The 18,999-nt window shown below is 48.3% G+C and overlaps 1 protein-coding gene across 1 annotated transcript in view; it reads right to left on the bottom strand.

Annotated features, from left to right (window-relative positions):
* PTPN21 (protein tyrosine phosphatase non-receptor type 21) overlaps positions 1 to 18,772 on the bottom strand; it is a 74,657-nt gene extending 55,885 nt beyond the window's left edge. The window contains exons 1-2 of the mRNA XM_055435537.2: positions 18,500 to 18,772; positions 13,623 to 14,001 (exon numbers count right to left, since the gene is read on the bottom strand). Coding sequence (XP_055291512.2) covers positions 13,623 to 13,802 — 180 coding nt within the window. The 5' untranslated portion in view covers positions 13,803 to 14,001; positions 18,500 to 18,772. The remainder of the gene's footprint in view (positions 1 to 13,622; positions 14,002 to 18,499) is intronic.
* Between the last annotated feature and the right edge of the window lie 227 nt (positions 18,773 to 18,999).

Genomic DNA, 18,999 nt, shown 5'->3' with positions numbered 1-18,999 from the left:
AGTTCCATGTAATAAAGGCCACACTTAAGGGTCTAATGGATTTCCTTTTAATCAAAGCTGTTCATTGAGGATCAAGGAATGGGGTAGGGGATGGGGAGTACTTAACTCAGAAACACACACTCAATATTGTTTAACTGTTTAAGTACCATCATGCCAGTTATATTTTATTCCAAGAAGTGCTACTTAGAAATACACACATGGGATTTCCCTGATGGTCCAGTGGCGAAGGCTCAGAGCTCCCGACGCAGGGGGCCCAGGTGTGGTCCCTGATCAAGGATCACAACATGCCACAACTAAGGCCTGGTGCAGTCAAATAAATAAATGTCAATAAACAGATTTTTTCAAATATATACAGGACTTTCATTTTACTGGGAAGCAGAAGAGAACGAGCGAGCCACCAGCATGTGTGTGCTAAAGGATAACAGGAATTGCTCTCTGTTCCTAAACCGACTACCGAATACTCAAGGAATAGATGGTTAAAAAGGGAGTTAATGATAAAGGTCTCAGTTAACAACAACAACAAACAGGGACTTCCCTGGTGGTCCAGTGGTTAGGGTTCTGCTCTTCCAGCGCAGGGGACTCAGGTTTGATCCCAGACCAGGGAACTAAGGCCCCACACGCCGCGTGATGTGGCCAAAAACCAAAGTTTCAACGACAGAAACATGACTTGCAGAAGAATTACAGGTGGAATAACAAGGTACAGTGGCGCGGTCCCCACGCCTGTAGCTCACAGAAAGCAGAATGGTCACACCTGGGCGGTGGGAGGAACGCTGCAACAGATTGGAAGGCACCTGTGTGCAGAGCAGCGGGACCCCAGTGACCCGGCTTCAGCAAGAAAGGCAGCAAGGACTTCAGCAGGCTCCCTGCTTCCAGCACTTTTCCTTGCCTGGATGCAGACTCTGACTCTGCTGCTGCTGCTGCTGCTAAGTCACTTCAGTCGTGTCCGACTCTGTGTGACCCCATGACGGAAGCCCACCAGGCTCCCCCATCCCTGGGATTCTCCAGGCAAGAACACTGGAGTGGGTTGCCATTTCCTTCTCCAATGTGTGAAAGTGAAAAGTGAAAAGTGAAGTCGCTCAGTCGTGTCCGACCCTTAGCGACCCCACGGACTGCAGCCTACCAGGCTCCTCCATCCATGGGATTTTCTAGGCAATAGTACTGGAATGGCTTGCCATTGCCTTCTCCGGACTCTGACTCTAGAAGCCCCCAAGTCTGTTCAACAGCACTGCAACCAGATCTTCAACAGCAGCTCTCCTGGGGTGTATCTCAGCAGACTGCAGCCTCCAACTCTGCCAGGGAACAAGCTCGAAAGAGGCTCCCTATCAAACGGCTCTGCGCTCAGCACTTCAGACGTTCTGAACCATGCCTCGAGGCCTGATCGTGAGTCACGCTCCTTCTCAGGCTTTATCTTTCCTTGCCTGATGCAACTTCAACATCATATTTTAAGCAAAATAGATTGTAGTAATTAAAATAAAAGATAACAAATTTCAAAGGTACTTAAAACAATCTCCATCAGATTTGGGTGGCTGCAACTCTGACAAATGCCCCTTAAGGGCATGAGCTTGGTGCAGGTCACCTGTCACTGGCCCCAGGTTACCTACTAGGGGGAAAGGTGCTGCTCAGGGAGCCGGAAGCACTAGACCTCTTGTGGTTTCTTTACTGTGAGCAAGTTACTCGACACCTTTTGGCCTCAGTTCACCCCACGAACAAAATGGGTATGAGACTGCCTCTCTCATAAGGCTAGTAGGGATCAAAATAAACAGAAACATTTAAAGCGCTTAGAACACGCAAGAGTACGTCCTCAAATAACATTAGCTCTGGTTATCAAAGTCTCAGTCCCCTGAAATAGTATAAAATTTCTCATTACGTCTTCTGTAGCATAGAAAATTCTACACTTACATGCTAGCCCTCCAGTAACAGGGCTTTCTCTTTGGCCACTTATCCTTGTCTTTCTCTTTCTCTCCTTTTAAAATAAATTATTTTAAAACATATAATGACTGGATTGCTTTTCTTTAGGAAAATGGCGATCGCTCAAAGAAACAGCAGTGTGCTGCTGAGGGAAAAGCGCTAAACCTGCAGCGGGGAGACCTCAGCTCGAGCTGGGGGTGCGGCTGGCGGGCGGCCCCAGACACCACTGTAGCGGACAGTGAAGTCTGCACTCCAGCGACGGGGACAGACGCTGTACAGACACTCATTCGTCGTCTCAGACGTACGTTTCATTATCAGACACGCTTCTTTTCCTTAAGTCACCATTCAGACGTAAATCATGCATGCCAGTTAACAAAAATACAAACAAGTAAGCATTTGCAAAGTATGGGTGTGAATTAAGGTTATTTTCTAGATAATCCACTCCAAACTCTGGAAGGAAGAGAAAGGACATCATATGGAATATTTTCATTCTCAGTGGTATATTTCTGAACTTAATTGGCTGAGTTAAGGACAACACCTGGAGTCATTTTTCTCTATATATTATTCCAACCAGTGAACAAATTTACATGATGAAAAAGAAAACGGAAATGGCTCAACAAAAATAACTCTACACTAAAGAAGAAGTGGCTTCCCAGGTGGCTCAGTGGTAAAGAATCCGCCTGCCAAGGCGGGAGTCACAGGTTTGAGCTCAGGTTCCTAGGTTGGGAAGATCCCCTAGAGAAGAAGATGGTAACCCATTTCAGTATTTTTGCCTGGAAAAATCCCATGGACAGAGGAGTATGGGGGACCACAGTCCATAAGGTCTCAAAGAGTCAGGCACAACCGAGCGACCGAGTACACAGGCAACACACGGGTTCGGCGTCAGGACCCGCCTTGGTCTGGACACTGCCCACCTTTGGTCCACTCCATCCCTGAGATGGCGGGAGGAGGAAGGAACTCGGCATGTGCGAGGCGCACCGTCAGCGTCCAGGGGAAAGCTACCGCCACTCCCACGTGCAACATATCACGTACGAAAGACACAGGACCCAGAGCAGCTGTTTTCCTTCGGCCACACAGGAGTGCTCACGCTCATCGAGCACCAAACCCCCGCCCGGTCGCCCGTCAAACCTGAATCTGATGCTATAGAGCTCAATCTGCTAAAAATTCACTTGACGTGGAAATTAATTTGTCAAGTCAAAGACTGAGCCGTCTAAATAATTATAACGTGACTGAGCAAAGACAAGCTGTTTTTCAATTCACAGAGAAATGAGCTACCGTCACCCAGCATGAAATTACCTGTATATTTTCTTAGCCTGCTCAGTTAAAACTTGTTCAAAATAACACAATTACACTGTCCTATTCATAAATAAAAACCCTGCACACCTTTTAGTGATTTCATTTGGATAATCTAGATGAAGTGGCACAAACGCTTGACAAGAGTTATTTCTACAACAAGCCGCTCCTTCTCATACAGGATTTGGGTCATGCATGTTTATTCTAGTGAAATTAACATCTTAAGATGATTCTTAGGAATTTAAATTGCCTCTGGATATCCTGTCAGTTCACTGAAAGATAAATCTAAGTGACATTTATGTATGAACAAACTGCTTGGAGAACCAAATAGGAAAATATTTGCGAAAGCAACATATTATTTAAAACAGTGATATGAGCAAAAGCTTTGTCAACAAAAAAGAAAAAGCCAAGTTCAGACAGGGTGTATATTCTGACGAGAATAATGAAGGAGACTGCTCAACAACCAGTCGGGGGCTGGTTATCGCGTGAAGGAAATATGAGTAACCCACCCTGTCAGGGGAGGATGGCCACACACCTACTGCCCAGGTGGGCGCAAAGGCGCTGACTGGCAGGGAGAAACACGAGGGTCTGCCGTCGGAGGCGCGATGAAGGAGCTGCCGTTCACAACCTGCTCCCTTTCCCCCTTGAAAGGAGAGTCTCTTTTTCTCGGTAACAGTAAGTTATCCAAGAGAGGAAACAAATACCCCAAGTGCCCTTTCCTAAAATCTAAAGGCCTTTCCTAAAATCTAAAGGCTATTCAACACAGGCATTGGTTGGGGAAGCAGGTAAGGAGTGATACTTCAGAGGGAAATTATTGTCTTAAAAATACGAAGGTCCTGAATTTTTCACAAATGTTCACTACCACCACCTTCCCTCTGGAAAAAGAAAGAGGAGGGAAGAAAGACCCTGTTGAGGCGAGAGAAGGGGAAAGACTGCCTCATCCAAGAGGCCTCTAGGCCCACCCCCTGAGCCCAACAATGAATGGAAAGAGGGGTGGGTCCTAGACTCACCTGAAATTGTGTGCAAGATTCTGCATTTCGATCAGATTCTCCAAAGGGCCCATGACACTGAAAATTTTAAAACTCATTAAAAAAAAAAACAACTTTAAAAGTCAAAGTTGAAGTAGAAGTCAGACACATACAAACTCAAATTCTGGCTCTTCTGCGTATTAGCCGTATGACTGCCCAAGTGAGCACTGCAAATCACCCTATTTTTCAGAACTTCAGTTTCTTCCTTTTAAAATGGAAGTGACAATGCCCAACTCACTGTGAGGATTAAATGAGGTGAGAGATGCTAAGCTTCCAGCAACAACATTCACGCACCCACAAGGAGGGCGGCAGAAAGCTGCTACGTTCACAGCATCTAGTATCACAAAGAGTGAGGTCTGAAGCCATACCCACAAGGGTCATGGAGAACTCAGAGGGCTCCCCCAAAACGCCACCAGTTCCCCTGTCTGCCACTTTGTTACCAACTCACAACCTCCGTATACGAGCAAATTCACTCTCAATTCCATACGGTCACAAGACCACTCTACTGGGACAGACCACTGGTGAGAGACATTCAAGGACACCGCCAGTGTCTCTTAGGTGAAAACTCCAGCACTGATGGATGAACATCTCAGACCCGGAGCCCTTAAATTTAGCAGAAACTCAGTGAAGGTTGAACACTCTGTTTCTTTGAGTAAACAGGTGTCCAACATCGGTAATAACTTGTGTGACACACTATTGTAAAGTGCACAGTATCTCCATGGTTGTACATAAAATCCCTCTACTTACTTACATGACTAGTTTTAACCATCTAGAACAAGTAAGAGAAGTAACAGGAAAATCTAAGAATCAAGAAAAATCCTTGCTCATTTATAATCAAGTCTGGACTTTGGAAACCTTTCTTTATTTAGGTAGAGAGGCCAATCTAAGATTCAAATTTGCTTCAGATGGTCCAATAGATCAAACTAAAATATTCACTGATCCTTGTCTATAAGTCAATCTTACCTGTTTTATAACATACATACCTGAATGAGTAAATGCTCAGCCCAAAGGCTAAAAAGTTTGCAGGTACTATACTCTTACCTTACACATATTCCAGCTATTTTTAGAGTCCAAATGAAAATAGCTAGTACAGACGGAAATGCGCATGAAATTCTTGAGGCCTACTCAGATAACAGTCAAGATAAGGTCAGTGGATATCTGGAATACCTAAGACGCTAATTTAAAATAAAACACTCCGATGGCCAAGAACACTTTCTAAAGCAGTGCCTGAGAGTAATGGTTTGTATTCAATGCTCGATTCCCCTTTGATTCCAACAAATCCCTCAGCCAAAAAATGTCCCCGTTTGCCAGAAAACAACTGTGAGAAGAACCGGTTTAAAGTTCAGCAAAGAAGCTGCCATTCCCCTGACAGGGCAATCTCACCCTAGACAGCCTCTGAAACACACGCTCTAAGTATTTCAGAAGAATCCCAAAATGAAAAAGAAAAAGTCTAAAGAAAAAGAGGTTCTCTGCTACCTCTGCTCAAAGTCTGTAAATGTTCAACTCTCTCCAGGAAGTAAATTCAGACAGCAAATAAAGGCTGACTTAACTGAACTGTGGTCTCTGCTTATCAGTCTAAATTCAAAGCAAGAACCTTAATTTTTAAACTGAGTAGACACTGATTCAGCAACCACGTACCGTAAGGTGGTGGTGGTGGTATTCCCTCAATCACGTCTGACTCTGTGACCCCACTGACTGTAGCCCGCCAAGCTCCTCTGCCCATGGGATTTCCCAGGCAACAATTCTAGAGTGGGTTGCCGTTTCCTTCTCCAGGGGATGTTTCCAACCCAGGGATCGAACCTGCTGTCTCCTGCACTGCAGGTGGATTCTTCAGCGCTGAGCCACTGGGGAAGCCCACACTAGAAGGCACAAGCAACGCTTCAGACACTGGTGATACAACAGTCCTACTATGATGGAGGCTACATACCAAGGAATAAAAACTTGGCACCTGTGTGATCCATTCCAAATACAATTTTATAAACGCTTTCTGCGTATCTGTCATAAATCAGAACAAAGTAACCAAATATCAAATTACAATTTTAAAATGAGAGGCCATAGTGAGAACTTGAAAGTTTTGCTAGACTTTTCAACTTTTTCAACAAAATGCTTCAGAAGTAACCTTAGGGGTGCTTAGTATCCATTTGAAAACTGTTATTTGGAAAAGTTATGTATGTATGCTATACATGCAGGAAACAATGGGGATCCTTGTTCCCTCTACACAAAATATTCACAAACAGCCGAAAGAAAACTGCCCTCTAAAACTTAAGTTATAAAACTAATACATAATGTATCACGGCAGAAGCACGAAAACGTTATCTTCAAAAGGTTTCCAGCTTTGTTTTTTTTCTTTTTTGGCCATGCCACGGGGCTTGAGGGATCCTAGTTCCCGGACCAGGATCCAACCCAGACCTGGCAGTGAGAATCCTAACCACTGGACCACCGGGGAAGGCCCCAAAAGGTTTCCAGGATTTTTTAAATGTCCTATTTTCCTAACTGGAGAGCTAAAAACTTAAAAACTCCAACCAAATGCAAATTTAGGCCCAATAAGAACATTAAGAACATTAAGATAAAGACATGCTATAAAAGAAATTACATTTCCCTGCTCTCTGCCGGGTGAGGACACAGTAATACCAGCAAGCCGCCAGCCAGAAGAGAGGAGGGCTCTCAGCAGAGCCTGACCATGCAGACAGCTTGACCTTTGACCCCCAGCCTCCAGAACGGGGAGCGATCACTCTCTGTGGTTTATGGGCCACGCCATCTGTGACATTTCGTTAGAGCAGCCTGAGTGGACTAAGACACACACCACGAAGGAGACTAGCTGGATCACATGAATGTGAGTTACCATGAGGGGGGTCGAAACCAGTTCTGCGGGGTCCTCTGAAACCCCATGAACTGCAACGCCAGGCACAGGCCCTGGCACAGAGTGCCTACTAAGTTTCGATGAACGCGTATCAGTGAATGAAAACACACACACAAAAGGATTAGAAGCATAAGAAGCAAGGGTAGTCTACTGAGCAAGAAGCTTCAGAAGGGGAGCTTCCCTGGTGGCTCGGTGATGGAGAATCTGCCTGCTGGTGCAGGAGACACAGGAAGACACCTAATCTGGGAAGACTCCAACACCACAGAGCAGCTAAGCCACGTGCTGCAGCTGTCAGGCCTGAGCAGAGCCCAGGAGCTGCAACCACAGAGCCCGCACGCCCCGGAGCCCGCGCTCCGCAGCAGGAGAAGCCACCGCAAGGTGGGAGAAGCCTGGACCAGCTGGAGGGGAGGCCCTACTCGCCACAACTAGAGAAAAAAAACAAACCCACACACAGGAAGGGAGAGCCAGCACAGCCAAGATAATAAATGAATAAAAAAATGTTTAAGAAAATAAATAATATTTTGCAATGACTCTAATTAAAACCCAGGAGAGCACAATTAAAATGTGATTATCAAATGTAATATAAGATTTAAAAGAATTCCTGAGAAAAATATGCCTTAGAGAAAAAATATAAACTTTAAGTCAAAATTTCATTATTTTTTTGTTTGTTTAAATCCTAGAGGTTAGTTTGAAAACAAGAGGGAAGACACAGGGAAGTAAAGACCTACTGAAGTTCCATTTGTGGGCGGTGACGTTATACAAATTAATTACCTCTGGCATGAAAACAGGGGTTCCAACATAACTGCTAAATTACAGTGGCGTACTAGAATTCTGCTTAGTAAGGTAAGACGGACCATTACCAGTGGCCACTCTACTTATTTGTACTATCGACATAAGAACATTTTATAAACTAACATGTATTCTCTTAGTAAAAGGAAGCAGCAAGGATACTTAAAAAAGAAAGAAAAGAGCTCATCTGAAGAGGTCAATCAGCATAGTGTGGAAATGGCAGTCACAAATACCAATGACGGCGCTGAAGAATAACACTTACCAAGAGTCTCCTAAATACCAGGTGCTCTGCTAAGCTTTCTATCTAAGATTGTATCCCCACAACTGTCAAAGAGGTAATATTATCATCCCCAACTTGCAGAAGAACAACCTCTGGGCGTGGGAAATGAAGTAACTGGCCCAAGAGCACACAGCTGGTAGGTGGCAGCCTGGGAGCCAGACCCAGGCGTTTCCACCTCAACCGGCAAACGGCTCAGCCGGCCGCTGAGCAGGCCGGCCTTCAAGAGGCCGACAGAGGCAGCGCCGGCCTGGACGGGACGCCGAGACTCGGAGGCGCTTGTCCTGTCCTGAGGCACGGCGGGCGGCTCCCCGCGTGAAGATACATGCAACCTTCCAGGCAACTTCCCTTCTCTGATTCCATGCTCACCGAGCAATGTCCGGTTTGCTCTGACTCCCAGACGGCCTGCCCACAGGGACATCCTGGCCTCGCCAGAGGGCACACACACTCAGAGCCCTCATCATAATTTGCGACGAGACACCGGAATTCTGTATCTCATCGCACATGACTACACTTGCATCTTGGTTTTACAAATTCCCCACGAGCTGGGGTAACACAGGGCTTCCTCTCTGAAACAGGTCTTTGGGTCTGACCATCTCACACTAGACTGCAACATTCTTTCAGACACGCTGCCTGTGGGCAACACACTCCTGTCTCACCACCTCCATCAAACCTAGGTAACACACACTTTCACAATTAGAAAGCTTTTCTAATTCCCCTTAAATTCTGTAAAGACTTTGACAGCCTCTCTTGAAACAGTGTTATGAAACTCAATGACATGTAAGGAATTTCAACAGCTCTGCAAGGCTGTTGCTATCACAAACAGCAATGTTTTCCTGCAGCAACCCGCCCCCCCATTTTCACAGCTTAAATACAGTGCGTTCAGAAAAAAGTTGACAATACACGTTAACTACTAACTTTTTATTTTAGTTTTTAGTTCCTTAATGTACTATCAAATATCTCACATAGTCAAAAAAAAACCTATGAAGACTGACAAACATCATTTAATCACACATTCAGCTTAAGAAATAAAATACTACCCTACAGTTGAAGCTGCAAGGTATGGCATTGTAACGGTATTACTGTATAGCCCTTATAACTGTCATAATAGAAAAAAGAAAGTGAAAGTCACGTCCAGCTCTTTGCGACCCCATGGAATAGTCCATGAAATTCTCCAGGCCAGAATACTGGAGTGGGTAGTCATTCCTTTCTCCCGGGGAACTTCCCAACCCAGGGAACAAACTCAGGCCTCCCACACTGCAGGTGGATTCTTTACCAGCTGAGCCACCAGGGAAGCCCAAGGATACTGGAGTGGGTAGCCTATCCCTTCTCCAGGGGATATTCCTGGCCCAGGAATCGAACAGGGGTCTCCTACATTGCAGGCAGATTCACAACAGAAGTGAAATGATATTCAACTATGAAAGAAAGTAAAGATTTATACTACCAGCTTAAATGTGGGCAGTAGCAAAATCTTATCAGCCAAATCTACATGCTCTGATTCTGAGCTTTCTTGACGGGAGACTAGTGCAAGATAACAAACCACTATCTCTTGATTGAATTTCATGAGTGATGTATGGACACAAAGTAAGAACAGACGCTGCCCTGACTCAGATGACTTCTAAACAGTCATTGGGTAGGATTAGGCCTAGGCCTAAGCCACCTGTTTATATCCTACGGAGCAGAGCTTCTGAAGCTTTGAAAAGTTTGCTATACAAACTAACTTTCTGACCATGACGGTACTAAAATGTTGGAAATGGTGGGACAGCCTGTCCGGGGGCAAGACATTTTCTAGGGGTCACACCTGTTCCTACCGAGAGCACTCTCCCTTCCTGCTAAAAATCACGCTCATCACATACCCCGGCAGGAAGAAGCTGCTTGTTTCTGAGTCTGATCATGGCAAACAAGGGATGGCAACTTCTCTGGGCTTCTTGACTATAGAGAAGCAAAGCAATGACTGTGGGTTCAGTTCAACCTGTGCTTATAAAGGACTTTTCACATCTTAACATATTAACCATAGTTAATTTATTGTAACTAATAAATTAACCACAGTTCTTCAAGAAATTGACTGTAGTGGTTATAGGCAGACCAGGTGCACGAGGAAGAAATCACAGGGGAGAAAAAAAAAAAAGGAAAAAACGAACAGTGGGTGAAGGAACAAAAGAGATGGGACTAAACAAATGTAAGTAGGAAGGACCAGTCGTTGAGGCGGGCTCTTCTGGTTCACTCTCCCCTTCTTGGGCCGCTGCACTTCGTTTCCTTCTAAGGTTCCTCTCACCTGAGCTCCAGACCCGTTTATGCTCTGCCTGCTTGGCATCTCCAACTAGTACCTCAAACTCAGCACGTCGGGCGTGAACGGCCCACACACCTCCGCCAACTCCCCTCCAGCCTGCTCTTCCTTCTGTGTTTCTTCCCTCGGGGGCGCTCCCCACCATTTACCAGAAACCTTAGGGTCCACCTGGACCCTGGGAAGTCCCTCCACATCACCTGACAGGTAGAGCCCCAAGATCTCCAGACTCTGCTCACTTTTCAGCCCCATCCAGATCAAAGTGACTGCTATCTGCACCACAACCACTCTTTTCTAATCATTTTCTCCAGAGGCGGCACAGCTTCGTAAAAACAATCACACCACGTGAGATTCACTGGGACTTCCCTGGCAGTCCAAGGGTGAAGACTCTATGCCTCTACTGCAGGGGTCACGGGTTTGATTACTGGTCTGGGAACCAAGATCCTGCATGCTTCGCAGTGTGCCAAAAAAAAAAAAAAAAAACCAAAATTTTTTAAAAATAAAGTTAAAAAATAAAAACTCTTCACTAACTTCCTAATTTGTAGGACAAGCCCCAAACCATAAGAACCCTACAATGGGTGGCCCCTGGTCTGCAGCCTTACCTCTCCCTCCTCAGGTGCCAGGTAGATTACCTGCCTCATGTCAATCTTTTCCAGTCCCTGACTGGACGACCCCGCCCCATCCTTCGGTCCCAGCTCAGACATCACTTGCCCCAGGAAGCCTTCCCTCTGCTGCCTCTCCCTAATGTCTACAGCACCTCCTGCTTCCCTCATCATCACGTGCCTTGTGCCTATTTCTTATCGGTATCAACGCCAGGCTGAGCTCCTGGTACCTACATGTGCTGTTCAGTCGCTCAGTCGTGTCCAACTCTTTGTGACTCTATGGACTGCAGCAGGCCAGGCTTCCCTGTCCTTCAGCATCTCCCAGAGTTTGCTCAGACTCATGTCCATTGGGCTTCCCTGATGGTTCTGCTGGTAAAGAATCTGCCTGCAGTGCAAGAGACCTGGGTTCGATCCCTGGGTTGGGAAGATCCCCTGGAGAAGGGAATGCTACCCACTCCGGCATTTTGGCTTGGAGAATTCCATGGACAGAGAAGCCTGGAGGGCTACAGTCTGTGGGGTCACAAAGAGTCAGACATGACTGAGCGACTTTCCCCTCCTTTTCGTGTCCATCGAGTTGGTGATGCCATCCAACCACCTCATCCTCTGTCATCCCCTTCTTCTTCTGCCCTCCAACTTTCCCAGGATCAGGGTCTTTTTCAGTGTGCTTGGCCCTTAAAAACGTCTTTAATACTGACTGATACAACAATGGGGATGCTCACCAGGGCCACAGTTTATCTATTCTTGACTTTTCATAAACTATAAATCAGCAGGATTTCCCAGTCAAGACTATAACATAGGCATTTAAGTGAAATAACTAGCTTTTCCATCTTTCTCTTACCCAAGAAACAGGTGACCAAAGACCAGAAGAGACCTGGGTTTAATTAGAGCCCTTTTCTTCGCAGGCCTTACATAGCATTTTAAATGCAAGACATTATGTGGATGCTTGAGGACGCCACAGCTTCCTTCAGACTGGGTTAGGGCTTTTCCAGGAAAATCCCATGATTACTGGAACAGACTACAGTCATCAGAGCTATGGCTTTACAGGCACATTAAATCACACAGTCACTCGGAGTGTGAAGCATCACTGTTGCCCCACGGTTCAGATGAGGGAACCAGAGCTCAGACAGGTCACATTCCTCACGTAAGCTTAAACAACTAAACTGAAGCGGAAACCAGAATTCAAACCGAAACCTGTCTCTCAAAATTTGGCTAGACCGGTGGAAAAGAAAAGGCTTCCCTTGGTGGCTCAGATGGTAAAGAACCTGTCTGCCAATGCAGGAGACGTAAGAGACTCAGGCTTGATCCCTGGGTTGGGAAGATCCCCTAGAGGAGGGCACGGCAACCCACTCCAGTCTTCTTGCCTGGAGAATCTCATGGACAGAGGAACCTAGCTGGCTACAGTCCAAAAGGCCACGGTCACAAAGAGCTGGACGCGACTGAAGTGACTTAGCACACAGGCACGCACGTGCAAGAGTCAGTGAATGCTGAACAAATGGATGAAGTCAGGAAACGCTACTGAACCAGGATGACCCATGTGGGGTCAATACTGGAAGGTCAGAACTACTTGGACACTCCAAAATGCATTCCTTTTTTTCCTTTTTTTTTAAAAAAAAAGGCTTAAAACAACTATTTTATCTTGCTCACAGTTCTGTGGGTCAAGAATCTGAGCAGGACTTGCCGAGGTGTCTGCCGGATGCCTGGGGGCTGAAAGGACCCATTTCCAAGGTGGCTTCTTCACGCAGATGCCAACATGCATTCCTGTTTAATTTTGATTTACATTTTGGGAGAACATATAAACATTTTCAAAACTCAGGCATTGTGGGGATATCCCTGGTGGTCCAGTGGCTAAGCCTCCACATTCCCAACCCAGGGGTCCAGAGTTCCATCCCTAGTCAGGGAACTAGATGGCAGCTAAAAGATCGTGCATGCCCCAACTAGGACCTGGCACAGCCAAATAAATAAATAAATGTGTAACAAAAAAAAACAAGCCAAATCTCAGTTCAGTCGCTCAGTCGTGTCCGACCCTTTGCGACCCCATAGACTGCAGCACGCCAGGCCTCCCTGTCCATCACTAACTCCTGGAGCTACTCAACCTCATGTCCATCGAGTCGGTGATGCCATCCGACCATCTCCAGTTCTTTTAAGGGGCATCCCCAAGAGAAGTCCTCTTTGCTGTTTCACTCCCTCGTCACAGGGAGAGGGGCTCACAGGCTCAACTCAGGTTATCCTAGCGCCTCTGTTAAACCACTTCAGTGGTGTCTGACTCTTTTCGACCCACGGGCTGTAGCCCTCCAGCCTCCTCTCTCCATGCGATTCTCCAGGCAAGAATACTGGAGTGGGTTGCCATGCGCTCCTCTAGGGGATCTTCCCCACCCAAGGCTGGACCCTGGGTGTCCTGCATTGCCGGCAGATTCTTTACCATCTGAGCCAGCAGGGAAGCCCCAGATTATCCTGGCCAGGGAGGTACTTTGAAAAAACACAGCCAGCGTGCATTTATAGTAGCTTGAAAGTAAGGAGCAAAATTTGGCCAGAGAAGCCTGCAGGTTTTTTTTTTTTTTTTGCGGGGGTGGGGGTGGCTTACCTCCCGCAGCTCCAGTCTTTGGGCCACAGCCTCCAGGCTCTCCTGGCCAGTGCTCTCCACGGACAGCGTGAACTCTACAAACTCATTGTTGAGCAGCTGGATCCGGGCAACTAGGCAGCTCTTGCTGGATACGGTGTAGCGCCGCGTGCGTTTCAGTTTCAATCCAAATGGCAGTGGCATCTTCTTTTCCCTTCAAGAGCTGGAGGGGTAAAAAGCGAACAGCACTGCCAGCAGTCCAGGGGTGGTGATGGCCAGAGAAAGTGATCCCGTCCCGACGCGAGGAGCACCGCGGAGTCTCCGACTGCTCACCCAGCAGCTGCTGCCATCAAAAAGCAACCGAGTCTCCAAAGACCAGGTGATGGGAGCTCCCACGCCAGTGCTGGGGAGAGAGGGACGCTGGTTACAGGGGCGACAGCAACTCCGGCTTTGTTTTTAAAAATAAAAATCAATAAAAGCTGTATCTAAGGAGTAAGCTTTCCCTCCCCTCTGGAAAAAAAGAAGGCCTTAGCAGGATCTGGGAGGGGCTGGAGAAGTTTCACAGCAGAGGTGTGTTAGGCCCTGGGTCAGACTCCACCCCTCATTCAATTCCACAAATAGTGGGCACCACGTGTTGCCACCTTCAGGATGAAAGGAGAGGAGGGCTGGCACTATAGCCCCAAATTTAGTAGCGAGAATCAGTGGTCCTCTTTCTATTCTAAAGTTTTGGTTTGTTTTTTTTTCATAGTTAACTCTTTTTGGCTCCCCGACACTCCAACTGTATCTTTAGCCCTTAAGTGAGTTAATTGCCCCACCAAAAAAAAAAAACTTCCAAAAGAGCTACGTTCAATGAAAAAAAACAACCGCAAACCTCCAAAACAACAGCAAACCTCCATAAGAGCTACGTTCAGGTCCCAGTTAGGCAAACTAATGCCGAACCCGAATGCAATCGTCCCCTGTCACATGTGGCAGCTGTGAGGTTCAAATGAGGTGAACACTTAACAGGCGTTTGCAGAACTTCCCGGTTTACAAACATTCACGTCACCATTTCCATTTATTTACAAACAAACCGTAAAAGCCTCCGCACGCGCCGCTGACCGGATCACCGAGCAGAAGCCTATCGGCGCTGAGAAGCCCGGCGCGCCTCCCGCCTCCGGGTGGGACGCCCAGAGGCGGTGAGCCCGCCCCGCGGCGGCGCCACGGCCCAGCAGAGGCGCGGGGCGCGGCTCCGAGCTCCATCCGGACCAGAGACGCCGGCACGGCGCTCAGCGGGCCCGCGCGGCCGGCAGCGCCCAGGGCCCAGACTCCGCGCTCCCGGAGGCGCGGGCGGCGTTGCCCGGGCAACCCGCGGCCTGGGCGGCGCCGGAACCCTCCGCCCGCCGCCGCGTTTCCGCACGGACGCGCCGGGAGGGAGGACAGGCGCAGGCCGACGCCGGCGGCAGCGCTTAAAGGAGCCGGCCGGAGCCCCGCAGCCGAGGGTGCGCTGTGAGCGCGCTCCGCGGGCCTGGGAGCTGCACCCACGCCCCAGGCACGCGGCGGGAAACTGCTTAAAGCTCACGGGTCGGTGTGTTAGCTCCTGGGCGGAAGCACACGGCCTCGGGCGGCAGCTTGGAACTTTGACAGGATTGTTTCTGGACGGACGCGGCCCTGGGCTCGCTCGCAGCTGGGTGCCCGGGGCCGGGGCCGGGAACCGCCGCGCGGAGGGGTAGCGTCCGCCGCCGGCGCGCCCGGAAGGCGGTCCCCGGGAGAGGCGGCGCGCTCGCGGCCTCGCAGCGGGGCGCGCTGAGCTGGGGGCCGACCCCGGACTCGCCCTCCTCGGTCTCGCCCCAGCCCCGGCGGTGATGGGCTGTCAGGGCTGCGCCGGGGTGGGCGGGCGTCAGGAGAACCAGCGTCTAGCTCTGACACAGGCTTCGGCAGGCCTGACACTCGATGGTTCCAGCCCACTGAAGTGTGCTGCGTCTGAGGACAAGCCGTGGAGTGGGCCCAAAGGCGTGTGTGCCAAGTCGCTGCAGTCCCGTGGGACGCTGCGACCCCAGGGACTGCAGCCCACCAGGTTCCTCTGTCCATGGGACGCTCCAGGCAAGAACGCTGGAGTGGGCTGCCGTTTCCTTCTCCAGGGGAATCTTCCCCACCCAGGCGTCGAAGCCCCTGTCCCTTAGGTCTGCCTGCGTTAGTCAGGCGGGTTCTTTACCTCTAGCGCCACCGCGGAAGCCCCGCAGTGGGCCTTGTGGACACGTCTCGTGAAAGTCTCTCAGTCGTGTCCGACTCTGCGACCGCACGGACTGTACATGGATTCTCCAGGCCACAATACTGGAGTGGGTGGCCGTTCCCTTCTCCCAGGGACTGAACCCAGGTCTCCCGCATTGCAGGCCGATTCTTTACCAGCTGAGCCACTAGGGAGGCCCTGCTGCTGCTAAGTCGCTTCAGTCGTGTCCGACTCTGTGCGACCCCACAGACGGAAGCCCACCATGCTCCCCCGTCCCTGGAATTCTCCAGGCAAGAACACTGGAGTGGGCTGCCATTTCCTTCTCTAATGCATGAAAGTGAAAAGTGAAAGTGAATTCGCTCAGTCGTGTCCGACTGTTAGCGACCCCATGGACTGCAGCCCCCCAGGCTCCTCTGTCCATGGGATTCTCCAGGCAAGAAAGGGTACCGGAGTGGGGTGTCATTGCCTTCTCCGAGGGAAGCCCTACAGAATGTCTAAAAGGAATCAACTCCAAAGCCGTCCTTGCTCTTAAGTAGATTACAAGCATGCTATAATTACACACGTGGCTGTATCTCTAATAAGGACCCAACCACGACTTTCTGCTTTTGTTGTCTGGGTTTGGGTTTTGTTTGTTTGAGCTCTGATTATCCACAGATAGCCAGAAAAATAAAAGCATAAATAAAATAATAAAAACAAGAAATAGAGGGAAAAGACCAGAAGAAAAAAGAAAACTAGAAGTGCATAAGCCACTGTATTAATTTAACAGCATTTGCTGTGTGCCTCTGGCAGGTAAAAGCACCTCACTGAAGAAGGGAGTAGAAAATAGGCATTATGAAAAGGCCTGGGCTCTACCTTCAGTTTTCAGCGCTCTTGTTTGTGTCAGGGCATAAACCAAATAGATCGTTGAGACAAAATGAAAAGTAAAAAAAAACCAAGAAGTGACAATTTGAAATAATAAGATTTCAACTAGAAAAGTGCCTACGAGCCATGCGTGTATAAATTTTAAAAGATTACAGCTACCCTTATAGATAGATATGCTAAATACCCTATCAAGAGATAAGGTAATGAATTTAAATTGTACATACAAATTATGGTAACTGGAAACAAAACAAGTTGTACAGAGGAAAAATGAAAATTTGTGTTGGGGATGTCCAAACATGGTATTCTCCTCACTGCAAATACAGAATTATGCCTTCAAGGCAGTAGATACTACATTATATAACTTAATTATCAACTTAAGCTCTGATGAAGCAGAGTATAACTTTGCTGTCCCTGAGTTTGAAATGTTTTACTGCATCAAGGATAAAGACAAGACAATGTTTTCTCTTTTTTATTTTGGTAGATGTTATAAAAAGTAATTGAAAAAGTTGAGGGGTATGTGTGTGTGAAACAATTTACACAGTTTTCAGTTATGTACAGTGTTTGATAGCAAATAGTGTCATAAAGTTATGAATGTTTGAATAGAGGAGTAGAAATTGAAGATGCTTTTGGGGGGGTTGTCTTTCAGGTGTAAAATAATATGAAATAATTTGAAAGGTAGCTGGGTCTGGAAGTCTTAACTGACTACTAAACAGACATTCATAATTAGCTTTTGCAGGAAAATATACTAAGATTTTATTTCTCTACAAAATCACTTTGTTTTGAAATTTAAAAATAGGTATAGGTATAATAGGTATAATTATAAAAATAGGTATAATTTTAACTGTTAATGTTTTTGGCATTGTGCTTTGTACCATTTATTAAATAAATTTTTAAAAAGGTATATATTAATCATGTTCAAGTATCCAAAAGGTAGACTGAGATATTTATTCATTTTAATGTTTTTACATCCCCTTTCAGAAGCTTTTCAAATACACTTTTAAATTCTGAATCCTGTAGTTTTCCGGTTTGTTGCTAGAGTCCTCATTACGTGTAATTTTACTAATGATGCTTTCAAATAAATTAATCTCTAAAAGTGTATTCTTAGAATAATGTATAGATATAGCATTAAATCCAACGCATATTTGTCCTGAACACATATGCGTAGAACTCGAGAATAAAGTGTGCTGGAAACAACAGACAACTACTTTCAGAATAAAATTTCGATCATATCCCAAAGTGAAAAAAAAAAATCTGCCAGCAACCCCTTCAGGCATACAGCGGTTGTCAACTGGCGCACAAGGAGTATTTTGAAAGCGTTTGCGAGCGTACGCTATTATTATAAGGCTTTCTCAGCAAAAAAAAGAAAATAAGACGGGCATGCCAAAAGCGGCCAGTCTAATCAGGATTTGCAGAAATCACAAGTCGGAATTTGCAGACCCAAGAATTCTTTTTTCCGGAGTAAACACTCTTTACTCCAAAACCAAAACAAGCCATCACCACGAAGCAGTCCTTCGCTCCTCTCCTTCTGGCCAAAGTTATCTGGCAAATCTCGCACTTAATGTTCCGAGAGGCACAAACACGCCTAAGATTTAAAGCCCCGATGCAGAATCAAGCCGCTCACAATCGACCGAGGAGCTCCGAACACAAGTTCAAGACCCCTCTGCAAATGCCTCAAGCAGTCGGGAGAGAGCCTGGAAGAGTTTGCTCTTTGTTACGCGCGCCCCCGCCTCGGGTCTGGGCAGCCGGGACGCGTCCGCCCCGGGCTCGGGGGAGCCGGCTGGCGGACGCAGCCCCGCGCGCGGCCCCCGCCGCCCCCCGCGCCCCGCGCCCTCACCTGCTCCCGCCGCCGCATCCTCGGGGCCGCGCGCCCCGCTCAGCGGCCCGCCCCGCCGCCGCCGCCGCCGCCGCCGCCGCGCCCGCACGCCCGCCCGCGCGCCTCGCTGCCTGGCTGCGGCCCCGGCGCGCCGCGCATTCCCCCGCGCCTTCGGCGGAGGCCCGCAGCTGGGCCGGCGGGCCGCACGCAGAGCCCGGCGCGGGCCGGGCAGCCGGAGCACGCGCGGCCGGAGCAGCGGGGCGGCCGGGCCCGGGCGTCCCTCCGCGGGCCGCGCGGGCGGGCGGATCCGGAGAGGCGGCGGCGGCCCGTGACCTCAGAGCGCTGGAATGCGGGCGGGGGAGGCGCGGACAGCTGCGCCCGGCCGCCGGGGAGGGGGCGCGCCGCTGCCTGTTGGAGTCATATGACCGCTTATTTTAGGAGTTTCCAAATAAAGCGAGGCCTTCGCGAAAATGAGAGGAGGGGGTGACGTTTCGGTGCCAGGTAAAGGGTGTTATTCCCGC

The sequence above is a fragment of the Moschus berezovskii genome, chromosome 9 (genome assembly GCF_049115385.1).
Source record: "Moschus berezovskii isolate FMDL1 chromosome 9, NW_MosBer_1.0, whole genome shotgun sequence".
NCBI classification, from domain to species: domain Eukaryota; kingdom Metazoa; phylum Chordata; class Mammalia; order Artiodactyla; family Moschidae; genus Moschus; species Moschus berezovskii.
This window is presented reverse-complemented; position numbering and strand designations above follow the sequence as displayed.